Source organism: Thamnophis sirtalis, unplaced genomic scaffold (assembly GCF_051295495.1).
Source record: "Thamnophis sirtalis isolate CommonGarterSnake01/CBP01778 unplaced genomic scaffold, rThaSir2_p1.2 scaffold_2, whole genome shotgun sequence".
Taxonomy (NCBI): Eukaryota; Metazoa; Chordata; class Lepidosauria; order Squamata; family Natricidae; genus Thamnophis; species Thamnophis sirtalis.
In genome coordinates, this window is record NW_028261382.1 from 39062609 (window position 1) to 39085902 (window position 23294).

At 59.9% G+C, this 23294-nt stretch overlaps 3 protein-coding genes across 3 annotated transcripts in view; 1 reads left to right on the forward strand and 2 right to left on the reverse strand.

The window, feature by feature from the left end:
* Positions 1–16: 16 nt before the first annotated feature.
* On the reverse strand, positions 17–15755 carry LOC148048630 (uncharacterized). The gene is made up of 23 exons (XM_087704997.1): positions 15458–15755; positions 11000–11101; positions 10682–10789; positions 10471–10571; positions 10034–10126; positions 9462–9708; positions 8906–9029; positions 8494–8630; positions 6738–6950; positions 6419–6593; positions 6216–6336; positions 5655–5818; positions 5265–5367; positions 4971–5117; positions 4552–4680; positions 4217–4345; positions 3369–3587; positions 3112–3218; positions 2649–2742; positions 1732–1794; positions 1308–1526; positions 927–935; positions 17–654 (listed from the first exon to the last, which is right to left on the reverse strand). Exons 2-23 carry the CDS (start codon positions 11098–11100, stop codon positions 512–514), a joined length of 2946 nt encoding a protein of 981 aa, XP_087561123.1. The 5' UTR covers position 11101; positions 15458–15755; the 3' UTR covers positions 17–511.
* A 5488-nt stretch (positions 15756–21243) lies between these two features.
* Positions 21244–22726, reverse strand: LOC148048631 (high affinity nerve growth factor receptor-like). The gene is made up of 2 exons (XM_087704995.1): positions 22570–22726; positions 21244–21934 (listed from the first exon to the last, which is right to left on the reverse strand). The coding sequence occupies exons 1-2, from the start codon at positions 22711–22713 to the stop codon at positions 21749–21751; spliced, it is 330 nt and encodes a 109-aa protein (XP_087561121.1). The 5' UTR covers positions 22714–22726; the 3' UTR covers positions 21244–21748.
* The window catches only part of LOC148048632 (insulin-like growth factor 1 receptor), a 4682-nt gene continuing 4099 nt past the window's right edge, over positions 22712–23294 (forward strand). Inside the window, 1 exon segment of the mRNA XM_087707635.1 lies at positions 22712–22749. Coding sequence (XP_087563761.1) covers positions 22712–22749 — 38 coding nt within the window.

A 23294-nucleotide genomic window follows, 5' to 3' on the forward strand; every position in this document is an offset into this window, starting at 1 on the left:
CAAGGCGGAGAAGGGCAAAGACCCCAAAGTTTTTATTAAGCTGTGGAAGGGACCCCCAAACAGCAGAAGCTCCCTTGATGATGCCCTTCCTCCAGCTGCTCTCGTTGGCCAGCCAAGTGACAGGGACCCTCCTGGCTTAACTCTGCCCCCACGAGGGGTGCCGTGGGAGACAGCCCGCTCAGACCTCTGGGTCCCCTTCACTGGATGCAAGTGGTGGGACGTCCGAGAGGCCGGCGGGCCTGGGGGAGGGAAGCCCCAGATGCATCCAGGAGGAGACTGCAGCTCTCTCACTTGGGGAGGGGGTTGGTCTTCCTGCGATGCCCCTCGTAGCTTTTCCTGCAGGGAGAAAGGGGGAGGGGCAGAGTCCAGGCCGAGATTTGCCCCCCCAAAGTCCGTCTAGGCCTCGTCCGCTGGCTCTCTTCCCTCTTGGCCAGAAGGCACCGGTCATCCTGGCTCTCCGTCCTTCGCAGGTGGACAGTGCGGGAGAGGCAGCGGCGAGCGGGCGGAAGCCTCACCGGGCCTGTCTTCGGAGGGGAGGGGAGGGCGGGTAGTGCCGGACGGGGGGCACATCGTAGTGGCTGGGGATGTGGCTGTTTTTGGGAGAGTCGTAGTGGTTGGGGGGCACGGCTGGAGTCCCCTGCGAGACGCCTTCCGCTGCGGCTGAAAGGGGGAGAGGAGAAGAGAGGATGAGGGCAGATGGAGCCCCACACCAGCCCCTCCCCTCGGGCACTCGTTGACCCAACCCTGCTATTCCTGACCCCTCATTCACACTGACCCACCCTGGCACCGAGGGGGGCCCTGGGCGCAGAGGGGGGCTGCTCTGGTGGCCCTGAGGGGGTCGGGGAGGCAGGGAAGGGGCCTGCGATTATGCACGGCTGCCATATTCTCCCCCTCCCCATTTTTGGGGAAGGAGAAATCCTGGATGCCACCTCCTCCTTTTGTCCCCCCCCCCAAGCTGCTTTGGCTGCATGAAAAGCCTCCCCCCCCATTGCCTCTGAAGCCCCCCCCAAAAAGTTTTCTCCCTTCAAACACCCCCCCCATCACTTGGCAGCCTTCACCCTCCCCCCCCCATCCACCCAGGTTTCTCCAAAGTCGGGCAGTTTTACGATGATGACCGGGATTATTTTAGCCCCCCTCGCATTGTAACCGGAGGGGTTGGGGGAACTGAGTGAGTTCACCTTGTGGAAAGAGAGGCAATAAATGAATTGACCCTCCGAAGGAGGCTTCGCTTCTAGGTGGGGAGGCCACTCCTGGCCGCAAAGTGAGTGGGGGGCACCCAGCCTTTATTCCCCCCCCCCACATCTCACCTGTGCCTTCCTTGGCCTCAGCGCTGCCGGGGGGCTCCTCCAAGAGGCTGATCTCCGCATAGGACTTATCCCGCTGGCAGGAGGGGGGAGACTTCATCTCCATGTAGCTGCCCTCCGGCCCCTTCCCGGCAGGCCCCGGACAGTCCTTGATGGTGGCGTAGGGGTTCTCGGTGCTGAGGGAACTGTCGCTGCGGCCCCAGGGCGCCTCCTTGGCATGCACTGGGGAGGAAAGAGGGCAGCCGTGGCATTTGCTGCAAGGCTGGGGCCAACTTCTCTGGGAACGGGGGCAATGCCGGAGGACATCCTGGCTTGTTTCAGGGGACCAAGTAGGTCCCCACGCAAGAAAGCAGGACCCTCGCACCCCACCAGCTGCAGCGTTTGGAACCCCCCCACCAGTCACTGTTCTCTGCCGAGCCCCCCTTACCTTGGCAGCGATATTTGCCCAGGCCATCCGTGTAGCTGGAGCTGCGATCCAGGGAGCTTCCCCCTGCGGACGAGGCGGTTGTCCCATGAAGTGGGATTTAAGGGTCTGGGGAGGGGGGTCTTTATGCCCAAGAAGCAGGAGCTGGGATTCTCCAGGCAACTCTCCCTTGGAAGGGGTTTGGGGTCTTTCCCTCTTTCTTTTCTTGAATATCCTTTTTTTTTATTTTCCACTTTCATAATGTATAAATCACATGTATACTATTCCATAGCTGATATCCTATTGTATTAAGTGGTAATTACATCAGTTCCTCTTGTCATCAACGCCCAGAAAGATAAAAACCCATTATTGGCTCTTCTGCTCTCCATACACCTCTTTCTTCTACCTCTCTCCTACCTCCTTTCTTCCCTTCATCATCCTTTCCTACTCTACTTCCCCTTCCTTTCTCCTTCTCCTCTCTCTACATTCCACTCCTCCTTATCCTCCTCATCTTCCCCCTTCACCCTCTCTCCTGTCCCTCTCTTCCCATCTTCTCTCCTCTGTTTCCCACTCTTCCTCTCATTGGTGTATTTCAGCTTCTGAGCAAACTCCATTCTATGTTGATGGTATTTATGCTTCCATATCAATATACTTAACATATCTTAGTTTTAAAGAAAAAATAAGGGTCTTTCCCTCCTTCTGAAGTCTTTCTAAGAGATGGATCTGGAGAATCTCTTTGGAAGGGGGGGGCATTTGTGTCTGCCAGGGAGGGGCAGCTGCTCAGAATCCACACCTTGCCCAGCACTTCCGGGGGCTGCAGGAGAGCAGCAATTGGGGCCAAGGGCTACGGGGGAGGAGGTGGGATGCTTAAGGGGGGGGGGAGCTGGCGTGGTGCTTTCCCCTCCCTGCCCCCCTTCAGAGGAGGACCTGCCAGCACTCACCCTGGGGGGGGCTCCCCCGGAGGCGCTTCCAGTCGCTGGGCAGTGTGGCATTGCAGTCAGCCCCATACAGCCCTGGCCAGTCCCGCTCCAGACTCTGCGGGTGGGAGAAAGCGTTGGGAGAGGAAGGGCTGCAGGAGAAGCCTCCGAATGAGGCAGGGCAGCCCCATAGAAAGAGGGCAGAGGGGGGGCACTCATTCCAGGAAAATGGAAAATGACCTCCAAGTGGCATAAACTGAGGACCCCCAGCAGAAGGAGAAAGCCTGAAGCTTTCAAATCTTAGGGAGTGCAGATTCCCAGGTAAGAAAGGAGCCCCTTGGATGCCAACTCCTGACCCCCCCAACCCGCCTCTTCATGGTCATGGAGGGAAACACACCCCCCCCCACTTATCCAGCAGAGCTGGGTCTTTCCTCAAGGGGGGAAGGGGAGAGTCATTGGGAGAGGGGGGGGGAGCAGGGAGCCTCACCTTCCCAGGATGATCGGGGATGCTTGGGATGCGGAAGCCGGGGGAGCAGGGCGAGAGGGTGTGGTAACTGGGGTTCGAATAATAATGGGTGTAATTGGGGGGCACATCTGGAAAGAGAAGAGTTCGTGTCCTAGGAAAGGCCCCGGGGATTCGCACTCGTGCTGGGTGCTCGTGCCAACCCAGGTTGGCACGCGGTGGTCGCCCCTCCCCTTTTAACTCTGGTCCCGTCCCTCCTCCCGTGCCCAGCCCCAGCTCACCCGGGACGACGTACTCCGAACTGTCCGCCCCCCCTGTGGTGTAGGCCACGGAGACGTGACGCTTCTCCTTCTCCTTCTGAAAACGCCGGTAGCAGAAGAAAAGCCCCAGCACGGCTGCCAGCAAAGCGGCCAGGATGACGATGCCAATCACGGCCCCCAGGGAGGGGCTGTTGGCGGCTGGCGAAGCGGGAACCACGGTGAGGGGGTGATCGGGGAGGCCTGTGAATCGTTTAATTGAGGAACACGGCAATTCGGACAGAGGTCCAGGAGCCAAAGGTCAGCCCCGCCTGTTCGGAGGCCACCCTGATCACACCTGGGTCAGGGGCCTCCAAACGTAGCGATTTTAGGACTTGGTGGACTTCAACTCCCAGAATTCCTCAGCTGGTGCTAGATGGGGAATTCTGGGGGTTGAAGTCCACAAGTCTGAAAGTGGCCAAGATTGGAGGCTCTTCTCTGGATGGGCAAAGCTCATCGGGCTGCAGAGGGGACCCTGGCCCTCCCCCTGGCACAACCCCTCCTTCTCTTTGAGGGATGGAGAGTCCTTGTCAATCACTCCTCCAGGAAGAGAGGACAAAAAGGAAGAAAAGAAAGAAAGAAGAAAGAAAGAAGAAAGAAAAGGAAGAAAGAAAGAAGAAAGAAAAGGAAGAAAGAAAGAGAAAGAAAGGAAAGAAAGAAAGAAGAAAGTATGAAAGAAAGAAAGAAAAGAAAGAGAAAGAAAGAAAAAGAAAGAAAGAAAGTAAAGAAAGAAAGAAAAATCCATTCCAATTCTTGGTTATTTTCACTTTCTCCATTCCTGTGCCCAGGGCCCAGAAGAGGTTGGAGAAGAGAGGACAAGATGTCACGCTTACTGGTCTCGCAGTGGGCACCAGTGTAGCCTGAGGGGCACGAGCAGGACCCCGTGCCTGGGTCACAGAGGGCCCCGTGCTGGCAGTGGCATCGGGAGGTGCAATTGCTGCCAAAGAAGCCGGAAGCGCAGCCTGCAAAAACATTGGAGGTGCTGCATTCACAAATGGCACCAACCCAGGAAATGGCATCCAGGGGGTGAGGCGGGGACGCCCCCAGAGGAGGCCCAGTCCTGGCCAAGGGGCCCAGTGGGGGGCAGCCCCATTCCAGGACCCCCTCCCCCCCACCCCGGAAGAGGGGCATCCTTGGATTTCCTGAGCTTTCTGCCCATCGGACTCACGTCTTGTGCAGTCTCTTCCCGTCCAGCCAGGCGGGCAGTCGCAGGAGCCGTCCACGGGGTGGCAGATGGAGTGGTTGGCACACTTGCAGGGCACGGAGCACTTCTTGCCATAACGGCCCGGTTGGCAGGCTGCATTTGGGGCAGGGGGTGGCGAAGAGGGGAAGGGGATTGAGGTCAGTCTGTGGGCAGGGACGGCATGGCTCCGAGGGAGGGAGAGACCAGCTGGATTTCCATTTTTTGTCCTTAACAGCCAAGACTGGCATTTCAGAGGCGTTTTGGCAGAGGGGGGGGTTATTGCAATTGGTTAAGCGGGCTGCTTTTCCTCTGCCTGTCTCCCCCCCCCGCAGCAGTGAGAATGGAGGCCTGGGGGTCTTCAGAGGAGGGGAGGGGATTCTGCTGCCCCAGAGGAGTTCACTTACGCCGCTGGCAGGTGGGCCCCCGGAAGCCTGGGGCGCACTCGCAGATGCCATCCTTGGGGGAACAGCTGGCCCCATTCTTGCAGGAGCACAGCTGGCGGCACTGCTCCCCCCACAGGCCCTCCGCACACAGCTGGCTGCAACGGGTTCCTGGTGGGGGGAAAGGGGAGAGTGTTCTCCATGCCCACCTCCATGCGGCCGCAGGGCCTCTGCGCCAGCTCTGCCTGCCCATCTTTCAGCAGGTGGGATCGTAGCCTCCCCCAGCCCACCCAACCGCCCACCCAGCCCCCTCCTGACCTTTCCACCCAGGCAGGCAGCGGCATCGTCCGGAGACCGGGTCACACCCAGCGGCGTTTTCACAGGAACACTTCCGACTGCATCCCAGGCCGTAGAACCAGCCCTGGGCAGGATGGAGGGTGAAAGAAGGAAGAGCCCCCCCCCACCCCATTACTTCTGGTGGACTGATTGCTGTCTGTGGTCTTCAGGGTCTCCTGCTTGACTAGAAGACCTCACGGGTCCCTTCCAGCTCCCATGTCCTATTCTGACTTCCCCACTCAAGGCCACCGCCCAGGGCTGCTTCCTCCCTAGGGACGCTGCTGCCCTTGGGGGGAACCCAGAGGCAGGTCCTTCAAGGTCTGTAAGCCCAACACCCAGGCGGGCTGGCACCCAAGCTCTTTGCCCTCTTACCGGGCATGGCTGTGTGCACTGACTGCCTTGCCACCCAGCCACGCAGGTGCATCCTCCGTCGACGGGATCACAGGTTGCTCCGTTGGCACAGAGGCAGGTCTGGTTGCAACCGGCCCCCCAGGTGCCTGAAGAGCAGGGGGCAGAGCAGTCCACTCCCTGCCAGCCTGGAGGGGAGGAGAAGAGAGGTTCACAGGAAACCTCGTGGGCAGCGACTGGTGTGAGTTCTGGATCCTTTGCACGTTCCTCCTCTGGCACAAGCAGTTGGAACTCACAAAGGAAGGTATCTCCCATCCCAGCAGCTCACGGATGGCCTTCCTTCCCAGGTACACCACACAGGGGCACAGCCAGGTCAGCTCATTCAACCTTATTGTGAAGCTCCAGTAACGGAATCTTGCCAATCTGAAAGTAGGACTCTCCCTGGAAGCTACGGGGGGTCCCTCCCGAGCCCCTTTCTCTGCCCATTATGCAGCTGCGGGCTCAGGCATCTTTTATCTGTCTGTCCCCCAGGCGGCATCGCTCTGCCCGCCTTCCAAGGTCTCACCCATCCCAGAGGTATCCTACCTTCCTTGCAGAAACAGGTCCCCTCCACGGGAGAACAGCCCAAGGCGTTACGGCAGCTGCACTCCTGAGAGCAGTTCACCCCAAAAGTGTCGTCCGGGCAGGGGCTGGAGCAGTGCTTGTCCTGCCCAAGGTAAAAGCAGTCAGGGGATCCAGCTGAGCCCCAGAAAATGCCACCCCCCCTCCAGACTCCCAGAGATACTCACGGTGTAGCCTGGTGGGCAGTTGCAGCGGCCCGTCTCCCCATCACAAGTGCCCCCATTCAGGCACAGGCAGGGGTCCTGGCATCGGAGGCCGTGGGATCCATGGGGACACGTCTCGTTGCAGTACAGGCCGGCCCACCCTGCCTTGCAGGCGCATTCCCCAGAGATGGGGTGACAGCTGTGGGGAGAAGCCGAGAAACGAGGCCCGCCCGGTGGGCTTATCTCGAGGAACCTGGTTTCCCAATCTATCCCATCCACTGCAGGGGGTTGGGGGGCAGGCTGGACAAATGCCCCAGGGAAACAAGGGGGCCTCCGGACTGACCTCTGCGTGTGCTGAGGGTCACAGAGACAAGGAAACTGGCAGCTGAGGCCGTACAGCCCGGGGAGACACTTCCGCTCCTCGCAGCGGCTGCCATAGAACCCGGCTTCACACAAACAGCCCCCGCTGATGTGGAAACAGTGGCCCCCGTTGGTGCAGTCGCAGGTCTCTTGGCAGTCCTGGCCGTATTTGCCGATGGGACACATCTCGCGGCATCTTGGGGAGGAGCGGGAGGGTGGAGAACAGAAAATACGGTAGGTACAACATCTGTCAACATCGGTCAACCGCAGTGCTGGCCTAGAGTGCCAGTCCGAGAGCATGTCTAGTGTCAACACAACCCATAAAATGGGGGTGGATGGGTGGGGGACGTCTGTCCCAAGCCCACCACCACCACTGCAAGAGGTATCCTCTTGGCCTTGATCATGCCAAGCCCAAGGAACCAAGAAGAACACGCAGAGTCACTTCTGAGAGGTTCTTCATAGCTGTTTGCTTAGAGACAGAATCTTGCTAGAGTAAAGCAACGATCCGCATAGCTACTGAGATGCTCTGTGAATTGCTAGGGAGGGTCCACCTTCGCCCTCTCCCTGCCTGCCAGAGATTCCAAGCTCTGCCCTCTCTTTGGCCTCTGGGAAACAGCCCCTCCCTCCCGCAACTCTGGTCTACATTCCACCGCAGATCTGCAGGGAATCCTCTCCAAGACGGGCTTGGTTTGGCGTGGCTGCCAAGAGCGTTGCACAACCTTCAGGAGAGCCATGAGTGCTCTCCTCAGCTCTTCCACATCCTCCTCAGAGTTGGAGCGGCCGCTTCAACCTTCCCCAGGAGCGTCTCCCTCCACCTTCCCCATTGTTCCCAATTCCTGGACAGCAGCAGCACATTTCCTTCCTCTTGCAGCTTAGGGGGAAACACGGACTCCTCTGCTGAGGGCAGCCAGCCTAATTGGCAAGGGGATTCCTGCGTGGAGGCTGGCCGGGTTTATAAAGGGCCCCTGCTACTTTTAGCAGAGACGGGGCGATTGGCCTTGGCAGACAGGCGTGACACTCCCGGGGAAGAGGGCCCAGTCAATGACAACCGCAGCCGGGCAGAAACTGCCGCTGGTGGCCACGGGGCATCATGCCAAGGCATCGGGTGGCTGGCGCAAGAGGTCAGTTTGGTGGGAGGAGACTCCTCCCCTTGCAGGCTGAGGAGCTGGTCTCCGAAACAGACGCGTCACACACGTCCAGTGAAGGAGGGCCCTTCATCTCTGCGGAAAATGGTTTCCTTCTCAAGCTGCAGCCATTGTTAGGAAGTTTGTCGGAGGAATGCGCCTTTTGTGTCCTTGAAATTGCGTGTCCCGCACAAAGGAGAACGGGCGTTCCCTTGTGGGACTTTCTGATGTTAGATGACCTTAGCTCTGCTGCGAGTGTGAAATTTCCCAGGTTCTCCCGTATCGTCCTTTCTATTTCCTGAAGATCTTAGTGAACCTTCTTTGAACTGGTTCCAGGTGGACGGGATCCAAGGCCCAGATGCAGCCCTTGAGAAGTGGAATTGGGTCACTTCCTTACGGAGAATCGGAAACGAGACGCCTGCCCTCCTCAGCAGGCTGGCGGCCTGTGAAAGACCATCACGAGGACCGACAAGCAATAGCAATAGCAATTAGATTTATATACCACTTCATAGGGCTTTCAGCCCTCTCTAAGCGGTTTACAGAGTCAGCATATTGCCCCCAACAACAATCCGGGTCCCCCCCAAAGCCCCCCTGCACTGCGGAGGGCCTACTCACTCCTCTCCCAGGTAGCCTGGAGCACAGCGGCACTGGCCCGAATCAGGATTGCACCGGCCTCCATTGTGGCACCGGCACTCTTCCTGGCAGCTGGAACCGAAGCGGCCAATGGGGCACCGGGTGGAGCAGATGTCGCCCTGTGGAGGGTGAGGGGGAAAAGAGTCAGAAACTGCCCGGAGGAAGGTCAACCAACAACACGGACCCAAATGGGAAGGAGATTTTGTCACAGGGAAGAGGGTTGCCAAACAGCTCTTCCTCCGTTCCGTTTCTCTCTCTCTTCCCAGAAATAGGAAGGTAGAATTGATCCCTAAGAATTGGGGGGGGGACACTTCGCAGCCCCTCTGCAAGGGATTGGAGGAGGCTTCTGGTTCAGAGGTTGGGGGGGGGCATCTCCCTGTCCCTGCCCACCTACCATCCATCCAGGAGGGCAGGCACATTTGCTGGAGGAGGCGGGATGGCAGACACCCCCGTTCTGGCAGGGGCAGTAGGCTGGGCACTGGAATCCGTGGGTGCTGTTGGGGCAGAGGATCTCGCAGCTGGAAGAGAGAGGGGGGGAAGTCCACAGGATGGGCTCACACCACCTTCTACCCACTTGTACCAGGCTCGCTGTCCAGGAGGAAATGGGCCTCTCAGAGACCCATTCTGCCCCCACCCTGCTGGGCTGTCCATTAGGGGCAGTCGGAACAGCCCCTCTAGACCTCTCCCCCCCTGCAAGGTTTCACCCACCCAGCTGGACAAGACTTAAGTTCCTCTGGATGGGACCCCTGAGGTACGTCACAGCCTCCAGTCCGAGGTAGGTGAAGCTATTCCAGGGAGGGCAGTTAGTTTCTCTCCTGCAATTTCTGGTGCTGGAAAACTCACCAGTGGTGTTGCTCTGATGCCCCCAGGTTTCTGGTGCCAGCCCCTCGCTCTGCCCCCCAAAATGCCCGGCTCAGCATCTCTACCATGCCTCCCCCCACTCCACTCACTGTGGCCCAGCATAGCCGGGAGAGCAGAAGCAGGCGCCGTCCCTGTGGCTGCAGAATGCTCCGTTCTGGCAATGGCAATCCAGCTGGCACCCTTGGCCATAGGTCCCCGTGGCACAGGGCTCTTGGCACTGCTGCCCACGGTAACCAGGGGGGCAAGTGCAGGCCCCAGTCAGGGGGTCACAGCTGCCTCCGTTCACGCACGTGCAGGGGCTCTCGCAGGTGGGCCCCCAGGATCGGTCGCTGCACTCTGGAGGGGAGAAAAATTGGCTGCGCAACCTGCAGGTCTCCTGGGGCCTCGATCCAACGTGCTTCAAGGATCATTGGCTGCCATCCCGGGGAGGCCAGAGGGTTTCGTGCCCCCTCACTCCGAATGCGCCTCAGTCAAGTGCCCTGAATGAGCAGGTCTCGCCAAGGGGAAGGCCTGGCCAGCATCTGCCCCAAGGCTGCTCTGTTTCCTGATGCTCTTTGTGGTCCGGCCCCTCTGCTCTCTGAACATCCCCCCCCCCCCATGGCTCCAGGCCTTCCTTCCTGAACTCCGAGCCCCGAGGACTGGCTCAAAGGGGGTGACTCACCACTGGAGCAGTCTGTGCCCCTCCAGCCTTGCTCGCACTGACACTGGTCTGGGGCCACACACCGGCCGTGCACGCACTCCTGGGCACACCGAGCTGCGGGGCAGAAAGAGAGCATCACCTGCCAGTCCCTGCCTGACCTCCGGAGCTGCTCCCCCCATAGGACTGCAGGGAATTAAGAGGCTCTCGCCCCTCCTGCGCCCAGCCCCGGGGATGGAAAATCCCGGCGGTTTGCTCAACAGAAATGCAGAAGCAGCTTCCAGGACCTTTCGATAGGTCCCACTCTGCTCTCTGGCCCCCGGGGGATCTCCTGCTGGTCTCCCATCCCTCCCCAGGACTGGCCCTGCTGGGCTTCCTGAGGCTGTTTGTGCGCAGACCGTCTCCCCTTCCGCAGCGGTTCAACGGGGGGCGGGGGGATCACCGTGGAGAGATGGGCTTACGGACACAGGCGTCGCTGCTCTCGTAGAAGCCCTGGCAGCAGTTATGGCGCCTCCGGTACTCCACTTTGATGCCTTGGCGGTAGGCCGTCTTGTACAGGACTCTGAAAGGGCCGAGAGAAAAGGCCGCTGGGGGAGAGCAGGACTCCGTGCCCAGCCTCGGCTTCCCCCCTTGTCAATGCGGGGAGTTTGGGGGGGAGCGCTCCGTGCTGACCTGTACTGAGGGCAGCTCTTCGTCCGAAGCCACGCTGGGCTTTTGCAGGGCTCCGGAGACTCCTGGGTGAAGGGCTGCACGAAGGACTCCTTGGAGACGGTGGTGAAACTGTCGGGGACAACGAAGGCAGCTTGAGTTGTGAGGAAGGGGCTCGTCCACCACTCAAATGCAGGGGGGTGACATGTCCAGGACAAAGGAAGAAATGGGGAAGGGAGCACTTCCCAAAAAACATTTTGGGAGAAATGGCCTCTTCCTAAAGAAATGGGGAGGGGACGCACCACCCCCACCTTTGCCCGCCTGCCTTGCGAGGGGTCTCACCTTTCCCAGTAGCTGCAGACGTTGGGGTCGCTGGAGCTGAGAGACAGGGCCCGATCCAGCTGCAGCCACAGCACCAGCAGGGAGTAACGATAAGCCATCATCCTGAGACGGAGGGATTGATGGCGATTGTGAAGGCATTTGGATTCACACCACCTAACTTTGCCCTCCCCTCCCTCTCCCTCCCTCCCTCCCTCGTGGCACCTTCCCAGCGTGATGTCCACAAACACTGGGAGGCCTGTGCGAAGACAGGAAAGAGGCAGAGCTGGGGCTCCCTCGGTGGAGGGGCTGGGGTCCCGTCCTTGGAACTGTCTCCCCATGGAACAGGAGAGGCAGCCTCCAGGAAAACAGCCCCTCCCAGGAAGAGGTTTGATGTGGGAAAGGAGCTGTCCAACATGCGTGGAGGAGCAGAGGAGGAAAGGTGTGTGTGGGGGGTTAACAGAGTTGGAAGGGCCCTTGCAGGTCATCTAGTCCAACCCCACACCTGGCTGGCATTGGCCGGAAGCCGAGCGACTCACGAGGCGTTGCCTGTGAGGCCTGGAGACGCTGAAGGGGCCTGTTTGAAGCCTCCATCCAGGCGCTGCGGGAGACCTGAGCTGTGGCAGGAGACAGAAGACCAGATCTCCCTTTTTCTTTCTCCTCTTCCTTCGGCTCCAAAGTCCCAGCTTAGAGATACGGAGAATATTGTTTCGGCTTGAAACCAAAACTGGGAGACCATCCTGGCTCTGGGAGGGGGGGGCACTGCGATTTTAAGCCCCCTCCCCTCTGCCTGCCACAAACTCCAACTCTGGAATCTTTTTTTCCTAAGCCCAGGCCTGACCCCGGTCAGTTTCTCACGGCTTGAGGCTGCTGGGGGTTTTCCACATAGGAAAATTTTACGCGCTTGGATGGCGCCAAAGAAGCTCCTGTTACCAAAACCTCGGTTCCCCACTGCTGGCAGTGAAGGAGTTAAGCCTCCGCCCCTCTCTGGACGTGCTCCCCCCCCCCGCTCCCCCCTTTGGCAACAGGGCAGAGCAGCCTCCGTCCACTGGGCCCAAGTCCCTCCGTCCCCCTCTGCTGAGGCAGCAAAGTTTTTGCAACCCCTTCCTGGCTGTTGGGGGCCCCTCCTACTGCCGTGGGCTGCGTCTCCCAGGAGCCCCGAAAGGAGAGGGGGAAAGAGGGGCTGGGGAGGGGCAGCCCGGGCCTCCCTCTTCTGCACACCTCCCAAAATCTGCACCCGAAGGCCTGAAGGCCAAACACCATTCACAGGGCAGAACCAGAGGGACTCTGTGGCACCCGGAAGCCAGCAAAACCCAAATCCTGCCATCCGTGGAGACCCACCAGCTGGCCAGCCACCCCCCTCCTTCGCCAAGAGGAGCCAAGGGGGGCCAGTTTGCTCGGCCTCCCCGCCCATCCAGTCCGGAGACCACCCGTGTCTCCAGGAACATGCAGAGGAGGAGGAGGAGGAAAAGAGCCCCCTCCCCATTGCTTGCAAAGCTGGAAGGAGGGGAGTCCCTGGGGAAGGGAGGGCCGTTTGGACAGCAACCCAAGACAGGCCGGGCCCTTTGGAGGCTTCTCCAAGTCTTGGGGAGCCTGTGGGGGCCGTGCAGGCAGCCCACGCAGCTCTTTGCAAGCCAGCCGGGCTCCAGGGCCCTTCTGCAAAAGGCAGGCTGGGGTGCATCCCCCCCCCCAGATCCAGCCCCTCTGAAGTCTTCTGACCAGGAAGAGGAATCCAGTTCTAATTTTCCTAGCCTGGGTGTCCCTCTCGAAGCTAGAGCAGAAAGCCCCCAGCTCACTCTCTTCCATGTTTCCAGGACCCAGCCCCACTCCCCCCTTTGCTCCCCTGCCAGTCCCTGGATGGGGCTCCTCTAGAGAGGGAAGGAAGGAGGGAGAGAGAGAAAGAAAGAGAGAGAGAAGGAGAGAAGGAGAGAGAGGGAGGGAGGGGAGAGAGACGCTGGTCTTCGGCCTCCCTGCAAACAGGAAGTGACCCTGAGGGTCTGCAGCTGGAGGGTGTGAGAAACGGAGCTGATCTCCCCTTTGCAAGGCGGGACGTCCTGGCGCTACCCCGGGTTGTGTGTGGGGCAGGCAGAAAGGAGGACCGCCATGCCGCCTAACCTCAAGAAGGAGGCTGAAAAAGAATCCGCCAGGAGACGCGGCTGGTGCCGAGGGAAGCAAAGGCTTACTACGACCATAACTACTACAGGGTGTGCAGAGTTTTTCCGGCCGGCTGTGTGTAATTGCACAGAGATGGCCGTGCGGATGTGCCAGATCCCCACTGCTCTGCCTCTCCATTTCTGCAGGCGGGATAAAACTGGGTACTGAACTCCCGACAGAGGAAGGAAGACCTGGGTGGGCGGAACGTGAATGGCTGGGGTTTCAGAAGTGAGAGAAGGGGAACTGGGGGGTTGTTCCCCCCCCTCAAACACACGGACAATCTGCAGCTGGGAAGCTTGGCTGTGGGGCCTGTGCTGAGCCCCTGCATGGCTGGGGGGGGGTGGGGGCTGCGGGGGTGGGAGGGAACAAGGAGGGGCCGGAGCAAAGCTGGTTTGAGTTAAAGCCGCAGCCCTGCGGAGGATCCCTGCGTGGGAAGAGGGGAAGCCAGCACGGACTCAATGGCAGGAGAGGCTTCTCGGAAGACGAAGGGATGTCTTGGGGGGCTGCAAGAGCCCACCCTGGACTCCCCTCCTCCTTTCCGCATCATGGATGGGGCCTGTTTGGCCAGAGGGGGGAGCGGGAGCTTGCAAGCCCTCATCTCTCTGGAGTCTCAAGTGATTCGGAAACAAGGCACAAGTGGGGGCCCCACAGCAGGAGGGGCACGGCTCCCCCTGGCAGAGAGGCGATTGGGCCTGCTCTGCCCCCCACAAGAGGGGACTCCAGCCCTGGGTTCAAGGCCCTGGGAAGAGCCTGGGGGATGAGGCCTCCCGGGGCCTCTTCGTCCCCCTCCGCAGCTGCCTCGATGCCTGGCCCGGCCAGTGCCCATGACTTCATCCCGAGAGAGCTACCTGGGCATTCAAGCCACCGCAGGAGAGGAGAGAGGCAGGAGATTGGCAGGAAAAGGCAGGCCTGGCGGGAGAGGCAGGCAGGCAGGGCATCTCCGGGGCCTCCGTTGCACAGCTTGGCATGGGCACCCCAGAGGGTCTCCAGTCCCTGTCCCCAAAGGGGAGCAGAACAACGGCTGTGATACCAATTTAAAAATCCCCCCTGCTCCCCAAACGCCGCAGCGGTGCCAGCCCCTGTTCCGGAGGCAGGAGTGGGGGGGGGGAAAGTGTCCTCCTTGCTCCTCCCTCCCTCCCCTCTTTCCTGCCCCACAGATAGAAAGCTCCTGTTTACACCCCCGAAGCCTCATCGGACTTCCATCCTGCTTCCTGTTTATCGGAAAGGAGTGAGGAGGGATGTCAGCCAAAGGTGCCCGGGCGAGGCTTGAAAGGCGCGCTGGCCCTCTGCTCTCCAGGGGTCACTCGGGGCTCCTCTGCCCGTGTGGGGCTTGCAATGGGGAGAAACTCAGAAACGGACTGGCCAAGGGAGCAGATGGAGGCCTTTTTCCTGAGAGCCCCCCACCCCTTCAGTCAGATAACTTGGTTAGTTCGCAGTTTAGCCAAGTTCACTTCTCCCAGTCCTCGGCCGAAATAACCCAAAACACCCCCTCCCTCCCTCCTGCTCTTTGCAGCCCCCCCAAGTGATCCCTGGGGGGGGGGAAGCAGGTCCCTCCCTCAAGGCTGAGTCCTGCTTGGTCTCCGGAGGGCACAACTTCCCCCTGGCGAGTCAGGGCTGGTGGTTTCCGGAGAGATCTGCTGCCCAGAGATAAGCCTTTCTGGTGACTCCGCTGGGCATTTTTAGACGGGCCCGTCAAACGGATCCTTCGCCACGAGCGGCTGAATGTTCGGTGGATGAGTAATGGACGCTGGAGGGACTTGAACCCAGGACCTCCTCGACCCCACCCAGCCCAGTGGGGGGGGGGAACGGGAGCTCTTTGCTAGGACCGGCGGGAGAAGGCCGAGTCTTTCCCAAGGAGGGGAGGGGACTGAATTAAGGGTGCAGCTCCAGGGGTGCTCCCCCGTCCCTCCCTTTTGGGCACATGGAGGCCCCTTCACACGGACAACACAGTCACCCATTCAAACCAGCAGCCCTTTGGGAGACTCCTGGGGCTCCCAGCAGAGACCCCCAAGTGGGTCGGGGCCCAAGGGAGGCTTCCAGTGGGCCACATGCGGGCTAAAAGACCCCCAGAGTCTTTGGAGCACAACTTCCCAGAAGGAAAGCGGGATTATTCTACCTAACTTAACTTAACTAATTATTCTACCTACCTAACGTGCCAAAACTTCCACTCTGTCTGCTGTGGGGAGGACAGTCTCCTGGTGGGGGGCCAAGGCAAGGGCAGTCCAGCCAGGTGCCCCCTTCCAAGCGGGCCAAGGGGAAGCCCTGGTCGGCAGCTGAGCTCTGTGCCCGGGCATCGCAGTCTCCAGGTTCACCCCCCAAAAATCTTACCTCCTTCGGCTCCTGTGGTGGATCCACCCGAAGGCCGGGGTGAGGGAGCGGGCGCTGGCGGTGGGCTGCCTGTCCTCACCGCTCCTGACCCGGCAGCCCCTCTTGTCCAGCCAGAAGCCGGAGCCGTCGCGAGAGGGGCATCCTGGCCCTTCGGGGACTTCCCAGGCTGCGTTGGGTGGCCGAGCGCAAGAGGAGAGGGAACAGGCAGCGGGAGAGGAGCGGGGACAGAGAGGCAGGAAGGGGCCGGGATCAGCTGGCGCCTTCAGGAAGCCTGGACGGGGAAGCGGAATGGAGGGAAACAGCAACAACAGCGGGGGGAAAAGAGTATTATTATTTTTTGGCAAGGAAGCCCAAATCTTTGGAAGATGCAAACTCTCCAGCGAAGCTCGCCTGAAAGCAGCTCAGCGGCCGGAGCGCAAGATCTGGGGTGGCCCAGGAAGCATCGGGGGCGGCTGGGGGGAGGGATACAGCGCCCCTCCCTCATCCCACGGACGGTGGGGAGCCTGGATGTTTGGGCCGCCCATCCTGACTCAAATCTAGCCCTGGGCAGAAACGGCCACCCGAAACGTTTGCCTTGATCCGCGGAATGAAATGCTCCCTACTTCCACGCAGCTGTGGCTGAACATGGGGGAAACCGGGGCTGTCCGGAGCCCCCTCCCCGAAGACAAGGGGGAAGCAGAGATCACCCCCCCCATTCGCCCCCACCCCCCAAGACGTCAACCATGGGATTCATCCCAGTTAATCCCCTGCGCCTCTCCAGTATTTTAAGAAGGTCTGGTTGACACCGGGTGGGCGGACAACGGCAGGAATCCAGGGAGGGGGGGCTTTCCCAGGGCCTGTGGGAGGAAAGATACACACAAATGGGGGTGGGTGGGGGGCTTTAAGTATTGCTAGAGCTCAGCACCCGGAACAGCTCCCGGCCCTGCCCTCACAGGAGGGGGCAGCCGTGCCAGTCAGCCTTTTGATAAACATGTTCCCCATTTTCCCCTCTTGTTGGGGTCCCCTGAAAGGAGTGGGGGGTCTCTCAGAGGCGGCTGCTGTGAAGGGAGGGGCCGGGATTGATGTGAGGGGGGGGGGGCGGAGAGCGGGATATGGCCGAGGACTCCAGTTGCTTCGGCCTCCACCAGGGGGCGGCAGAGACCCTTGGCCATCCCAGGCTATGCCAACCTGCTTGGCACCCCGAGACTCTGTGCCAGCTGAGCTTAGCCTGCAGAGGAGGCTCCCCAGCCGCATTTACAGTGTCTCAATCTCTCTCTCTTTTTTTAAAAAGAGATTTATTATTTTTTTAGTTACAAAAACAAACATCTCATCTGAGAGCGTCTTGAGCTGTCCATGTTCCCTCTGGCTGGCCTCCCCCAGGACCCCAAAGTATCCTGGGCCCCTACCCACCCCAGGCCCATCCTTTAGGCCTTTTGCAGGGGGGGGGGTGTCTGAAGGGAGGGCTGGGACCCCCTCCCCCGTGCAAAGGCTCCCACGTAAGGATGGCGGACGGGGCGTTCCACCAAGATCAGCCATGGGGAGGAATGCAGCCTGGACCAATGTCTGGGCAGCCGGTCAGTGTGTGTGTGGGGGGGTCTTGCTGGAGCCAGGGGAGGGGTCCCTTTCTGAAGGCCCTGGAGGGAACCTCCTGCATCCAGAGGGTCTATATTCTCCTGCCTGGACTGTCATTCCCAGGCCGGCCCCTCCAGCTGCTTCCCTAGCTGCAGAGGACAGATGTCACACACACACACACACACCCCGTCCTTCCTAATTGCTTCCCCCCTTCGCCTAAGAACTTGGTAACGATTCCGCATTCCAGAGGTGCTGCCTCCCTGCCAGGCCATCTCCCACCACCGGGGCGGCCATTAGTTTCAATTAGCCCGGCCGAAGGGGAGGGGGCCCTTGATGGATGGGCTTCTCCTGGGTGTTGCATGGCGGAGGGAGGGAGAGGAGGAGGAAGAAGGGCCATCAAAGGGCCATCACCACCACCACCCCGGGGAGCATTTCAGGACCTCAGCCAGCTGCTCCAGACCTCTGGGGCTTCCTTAGGCCCCCACCCCCCCAGCCCCCACCCCAGGAACCTGCAAGTGAAGATCCAGCACTTCCTGACTCCACCCCCCCCCTCCATAGCAGAGAGGACTTTCATTCTATGGTCCTTTAGTGATGATTTGGGGGGGGATAAGGAAGTGGAGAATCAGCCCCCCCCCCCAGGGGCAGAAAGGGGCAGCAGGAGGCCTTGTAGTTCTGGCTGCCAAATGCCTGGAGGGACCTGAGCCAGGTGAGGTTACCTGAGGCAGCCTCTTCGCCTCTCCTCTGCCAGCTGGTCTTCTGGGGCTGCTAGATGGGGGGGGGTAGGGAGTGGGCCAGAGACCCTCCCCAAAGGGCTCTTCCCTCCTGCACCCCCAGCTCTCTTCTGCTGAAGGCAACCGAAGCCCCCTCCTCAGCTCTTCTAAGCCGCCCCCCCAACTCCGCTGAAATGGAAAACCGTCTGGAGCCTGCCCAGCCCCTCCCACAGGACTTCCATCAGTAAATAAATGCAGGGGGGAGGGCTCCCCCTTTCCTCTCCTGGGGAGACCTCCACGTCTCCCTCTCTCCTGCCCAGTGAGGGCCCTGGGTCTCTCTCTCTCCCCTCCGCTGCTTGGCTAGACCCTTTCCAGTGGGGGTGGGGGGGCACCTCAGCTTCCGCTGCCAAGGGGACGTTGTGGGGGCGAGTTAAAAGGTCTCTGGAACAGCAACGGCAGAGCTCCGGTCAATATCCAGAAGACCCCTCCCCACCTGCTTTCAGATTCCTCTCTTCCTGCTGGTGGAGGAGACGTATCTTAGGGGTTCTGGCCCTCTTTGGGGGGGTCACTGTGTCCCTGCAAGTCATGATCCCTAATCTTTGGTTAAAGGAAAGGGGTCCCCCCCCACTCCCCCCCACCTCCTGCTTACCCAGAGCAAAATGGGGGCATCAACCCCTTATTTCCTTCCTGCAGCCCTCCCTCCTTCTGTCTCCCCCTCCATATCAGGGCCCAAGGGAAGCCCCTTCTTAATTGCCCCTTGCTCCCCCTTGCCTTCTCTTTTCTCATCTCCTCCCCCCCCCTCCTAGTGTGGCTTGGTGTCATTTATCAATACCGCAAACTCAGCCGGGAGATGCACTCTGAAACTCTATGCCATCCCCTGCTCGTCTCCGCGGGGACTTTTCCCACCCCAGCGAAGGGGTGGGGAGGAAGATTCATGCTGGTGGCATGGCTGCCAGGGCAGTGAGAGCGAAGAGGCTTCCCAGAGGCTGAGTCCAGCTTCACCCCCGTCTGCCTGGGCAGAGAGAAGCCCCAGGGTTCATCCGCAGCTCAGCCAGTGCCCACTTTCAGGGGTTTTAAAGAGATGCCCTGGCTGGTTAAGCCCCCCTCCTTCCCCCATTGCGCAGCTGGTCTCCTGGAAAGCCTGCTGGTCCTTGCTCCCTTCGGACCCACAACTGAGTATCAGTATCCTAGAGCCTCCCGTGACCCACAGATGCCCTGCTTCTTCCACATATAGCAATAGCAGTTAGACTTATATACCGCTTCATAGGGCTTTCAGGCCTCTCTAAGCGGTTTACAGAGAGTCAGCATATTGCCCCCAACAACAATCCGGGTCCTCATTTCACCCACCTCGGAAGGATGGAAGGCTGAGTCAACCCTGAGCCGGTGAGATTTAGAACCGCCGAACTGCAGAACTAGCAGTCAGCTGAAGTAGCCTGCAGTGCTGCATTTAACCACTGCGCCACCTCGGCTCTGCCAATTGTGGCATTGCCAAGTTTGGCCCAAGGATGCAAGCGTCACTCCCACCATCTGAGGGAGCATCGCGTGCCACGCTGCCGAGTTTCTTCTTCTTCTTGGGGTTGGCAGAAATCGGCTTGTGGTTTGGGCACTACCCTTCTTCAGCAGGCCCTTGGTGCCCGCTCTGCCCCTGAGCGGGGAGGGACCTCCGCTGGCACTCTGAGCCAAAGACCGCTGCCCCCCTCTCCCCCGCCTCGCCTTTGGCGACAAGGAAACTGCCCTCTTCATCACTCAGATGAAATCAATTCGGCCCCATTAGGCCCGTCCAGGCTGCGCTGAGCCCAGCTGGGCATGAGTGGCTGCCCCCATTTCCCCACCAGATGTGATTACCGAGGATTCAATAAAGGCTTTTGATTAGATGAAGGTGTGCATTTTCTTTCTCTCGGGGGGCCAATCACTCTTCCTGTCGCCCCCAATCAGCCGAGAAAGGCAGAGACGAGGCTGGCAGCTGAATCCCAACGATCTCCTGCCCAGATCTGGTGGGCAGAAGGACCAGGGGGCGCCTTTGCATGGGGGAATGGTTCGCTAAGGGGTGGGGAGGCAAGTGGGGGGGGGAAACAGAAGAGAATGGGACCCCGTTCCTTTGTCGGAGACCCGGCAGACTCCACGGAAAGCCAACCTTCTTGGGGGGGGGGGATGAAGAACCAGAGAAAGAAGATGAACTGGATCCCCCCCTGCCTCGAGACCAGACAGATCCCTGGGAGAGATCACTCGGAAAGAGCCTCCAGGTCTGGCCTCTCATTCCAGAAATGGAAAAATAGATTTCCGTTACGGGAAGATTTGGGCCACATAATGCTGGGAAAGGCATCGTGAGAGTCGGAGCGGTTAAGAGAAGGGAGCCCCATCCTGGGGGACAGGATCTTTCCGGAGTCCCATAATTAGGGGGTCCCACACTCAGCAGAGGCTCCAAAGGATCTTATGGCTCTGTGAATCTCCGGTTTTTAGAGGAGATTTTGTGCTGCAAAGAGGCCGAGATGGGGAGGGGAGAGAAATTGTCCCCATGGCCAAAGGGCCCAGCTGCACCCCACAAACCAGGGCAGACAATGAGGGTTTGGGGGGTCCCCTCCCTAGTCCTGCACGGCGGTCTCTGAATGGAGGGGGGGAAAAAGGCAGACGCGTCTCCCCCAAAGATATGAATGAATCAGAGAGGTTTTATTTCATCCTTCAGCCCAGGGTCTTTCCAGCATCTTCCTCCAATTCACACAGACATCTAACACCAAGAGCTCAGCCTAGGGGAGACGTCCCCCCCTCGCAAACTCCTTTGAGGGCTGGTGGCCTTCTGGGCTGCTGGGGACGGATTCCCACCCGTTGGGGAGACAAGAGGGGCTGCCCAGTTTACAGCCTAGCTGATATATTAAGTGCTTAGAAATGGGGGGGGGGGACAGGAGGGAGGGACCCCCTCCAACAGAGCCTAATCCCTCTATTGGGGGGTGGGAGGGGGTCCATATTCCAATTAAATGCCATCCCTTAATCCCTTCTGCCTGGAAAAATGTGTTTCACCCCCGGACCCCCTTTAAGACTTGGGCACACGGAGGAGCCCATTTTTGGGGAGGGGGCCTGTTCTGAGGAAGGGACCGATTGTCCTGCACGCTAATCTTTCAAAAGGCGCTTTCTCAAACAGCCATCACTCGGAGCTGGGGGGGCCAACGCCACACCGGTCTTGTCGTCTGAGAAAGTGTCAAAAGCTTCACAAGGTGTGAAAAGCCAGCCAGGGGAGGGGGACAAAGGCAGGCAGGGGGTGGGGGGGGCACAGCGGGGCTCTTTGCCCAACAAGCCACCATGATTATGGCTTCAGCCCACCTTGTGTGTAGGGTGGGGTGGGGGGGAAAGCAGTTTATTTCGGATGCAATATGCAAAGTCCCAGCTTAGCTTGGGTTGAGATCATGCCTCACTGGGGGCTTCTGGGGGGGGGTCTCAATCGACCTGGAGGAGGAGGGAGGGGCTGTCATCCTTTGCCAGCCCCTTCTGAACCTCAGGTTGTCTTTGGTCTGACTCCCCCAGAGCCCCCTCCCCACTGCCAGGAAAAGTTTATTTATTACAATGAAGGTTTACAGCTGAGGACAATAAATAAGAAGGTGGAAGCTGCAGCCTTTCTCCTGGGGGGGGGCACTCTGACACCCCCCCTCCCCGGAGGCGCCTGGAGGAGAGAGTCACTCCCATCGTCTTGTGGAGAAGCAGGTTTACGTCACCCCGGACGAAGCTGAGTGGCTTCCCCGCCTCACCTCCCTCCCTCCTGGGTCTGCCTGGCAGCTGCCCGGCATCCAAGAGGCAGCGAATGGGGGCCCCAGGGTCTCTTCCAGCGGGTCAGGGTCTCTTCCCCTAAACAAGCCTTTATATACAGAAGGTGGGGAGGGGGCTGCTTCTCAGCCCTGCCTGCAGCCGGCCAGGAAACCGTCCGGAAGGAGCGGGCAGAGTTCAGGAAAGGGGTCTTGCATGGGTTGAGTTTCTTGCTTGGATGGATGGATGGATGGGTGGAGACGTTGGGGGGGAGCTTCCCCCTTTCGCCCCCTCCCCCTTAGCTGAGAATAGCCAGGTACACCGGGGGGGCCTTGACCAGGGTCTGCAGGCGGCTGTGGATGGCCTTCATGCTCTGCCGTTGGTGGGGTTCTCGTTGCCAGCAGCTCTGCATGATGTCATAGACCTCCGAGGGGCAGGGGCGCGGCCTCTCCAGCTCCCGGCCCTGCGTGATGCACTCGATGGCCTGCAAAGCGGGAGAGGGGCGAGCAATGGCTGCCTGGGCGACTACCCGGAAGCCCCACGGGCCCAGAGCCACCCTGCCTGCGCACGGCCTGCTTGGTTCCAGAAGCCGGCCGTTTCTCCTCTCCCGGGAAGGTTAAAAGTGGCCCCTCCGTGCAGGGAAGTCTGGGATTGGCTCCAGTGGTGGGATTCAAAATTATGTGGGTGTGGCTTGGTGGGTGTGGCTTGGTGGGCGTGGCAGGGGAAAGATACTGCAAAATCCCCATTTCTTTCCGATCAGCTGGGACTCAGGAGGCAGAGAATAGATGGGGGCGAGGCCAGCCAGTTGCCGGTTCTCCCAACTACTCAAAATTTCTGCTACCGGTTCTCTGGTTAGAACCTGCTCAATACCTCTGATTGGCTCACCTGGGGAAGAGAGACCCCTCCTCCCCATTTGCTAGGGACTCACCCAGCCCTTCCCCGTTCCCTCCTGGGGTGTTGTCTGCCCATAAGCCGACCCTCCTGCAGTCTGGGCAGCTTCCTTCACTTCTCCCACCCCCAAAACCATCCTCCCTGCAAAGCCGTCCACAAGCATAGGGAGCAAGAGGGGGGGCAATATGTCCCCCTCCCATCATCTCCCACCCACAGCCCCCCCCTTACCTCCGTGTTGGAGAGCTGGTACCACGGCTGCTTCCCGTAGGTGAAGATCTCCCAAAGGACGACGCCGAAGCTCCAGATGTCGCTCTCGGTGGTGAACTTGCGGTATAGGATGCTCTCGGGGGGCATCCAGCGGATGGGGAGCATGGTACGGCCCCCCACCTGGAGAGGGGGAGGCAAGGGGTGAGTGGCTGGGGCGGGGGGGGGGCAAGCAAGAGGGGCCACGGGGTCAGATCCTGGGGATGATGGGGAATGGCAGCAAGATGCCACGGCAGGGGGTCTGAACCGGGCATATTTCTTGCCAGGAAGAATGGAGGGCACAGGGGCAGGACGCCGGAAAGATGCCAGTCAGGAGGGGCACTCAGCACCCTCACTGTGTTTCTGGGCCATTGGCAGCCTTGGGATGGGCATGATGGGCTCCCTTCTGGGCCAAGAGCCTTTCAGCAGGTCCACTTAACCAAGATGCCCCCTCCTCCTCCTCCTCCTCCTCCTCCTCCTCCTCCTCACTGGGACCCCTGCTGTCTCCATCTGCTTCCTTGCTCCGTGCCTCCCCCCCCCGCTTTTAATTAACCATTAAATAGCAGATCCCTGCCCCCGTCTTTCCACTGGCTAAGTGCTTATAGGTTTTTCCACCCCAGGCCCCATTAAATATGGATAGAGGCTGGGGGAGAAACTAAGTGGGAAAAAGAGAGGGAGGGAGGGAGGGAGGATTGGCCCTGCCAGGTTCC

What these genes read in the sequence shown, in the direction of transcription:
- LOC148048631 (XM_087704995.1), bottom strand. Translation starts at nt 22,713, where the DNA reads ATGCTCCCCATCCGCTGGATGCCCCCCGAGAGCATCCTATACCGCAAG. An exon ending in ACCAGCTCTCCAACACGGAG is followed by an intron (nt 21,935 to 22,569) that starts GTAAGGGGGGGG and finishes CCCGCTTTGCAG; the next exon opens with GCCATCGAGTGCATCACGCA.
- LOC148048630 (XM_087704997.1), bottom strand. Translation starts at nt 11,100, where the DNA reads ATGATGGCTTATCGTTACTCCCTGCTGGTGCTGTGGCTGCAGCTGGAT. An exon ending in GTCTGCAGCTACTGGGAAAG is followed by an intron (nt 10,790 to 10,999) that starts GTGAGACCCCTC and finishes TGTCCCCGACAG; the next exon opens with TTTCACCACCGTCTCCAAGG. An exon ending in GACCTGTTTCTGCAAGGAAG is followed by an intron (nt 5,819 to 6,215) that starts GTAGGATACCTC and finishes CCTCCCCTCCAG; the next exon opens with GCTGGCAGGGAGTGGACTGC.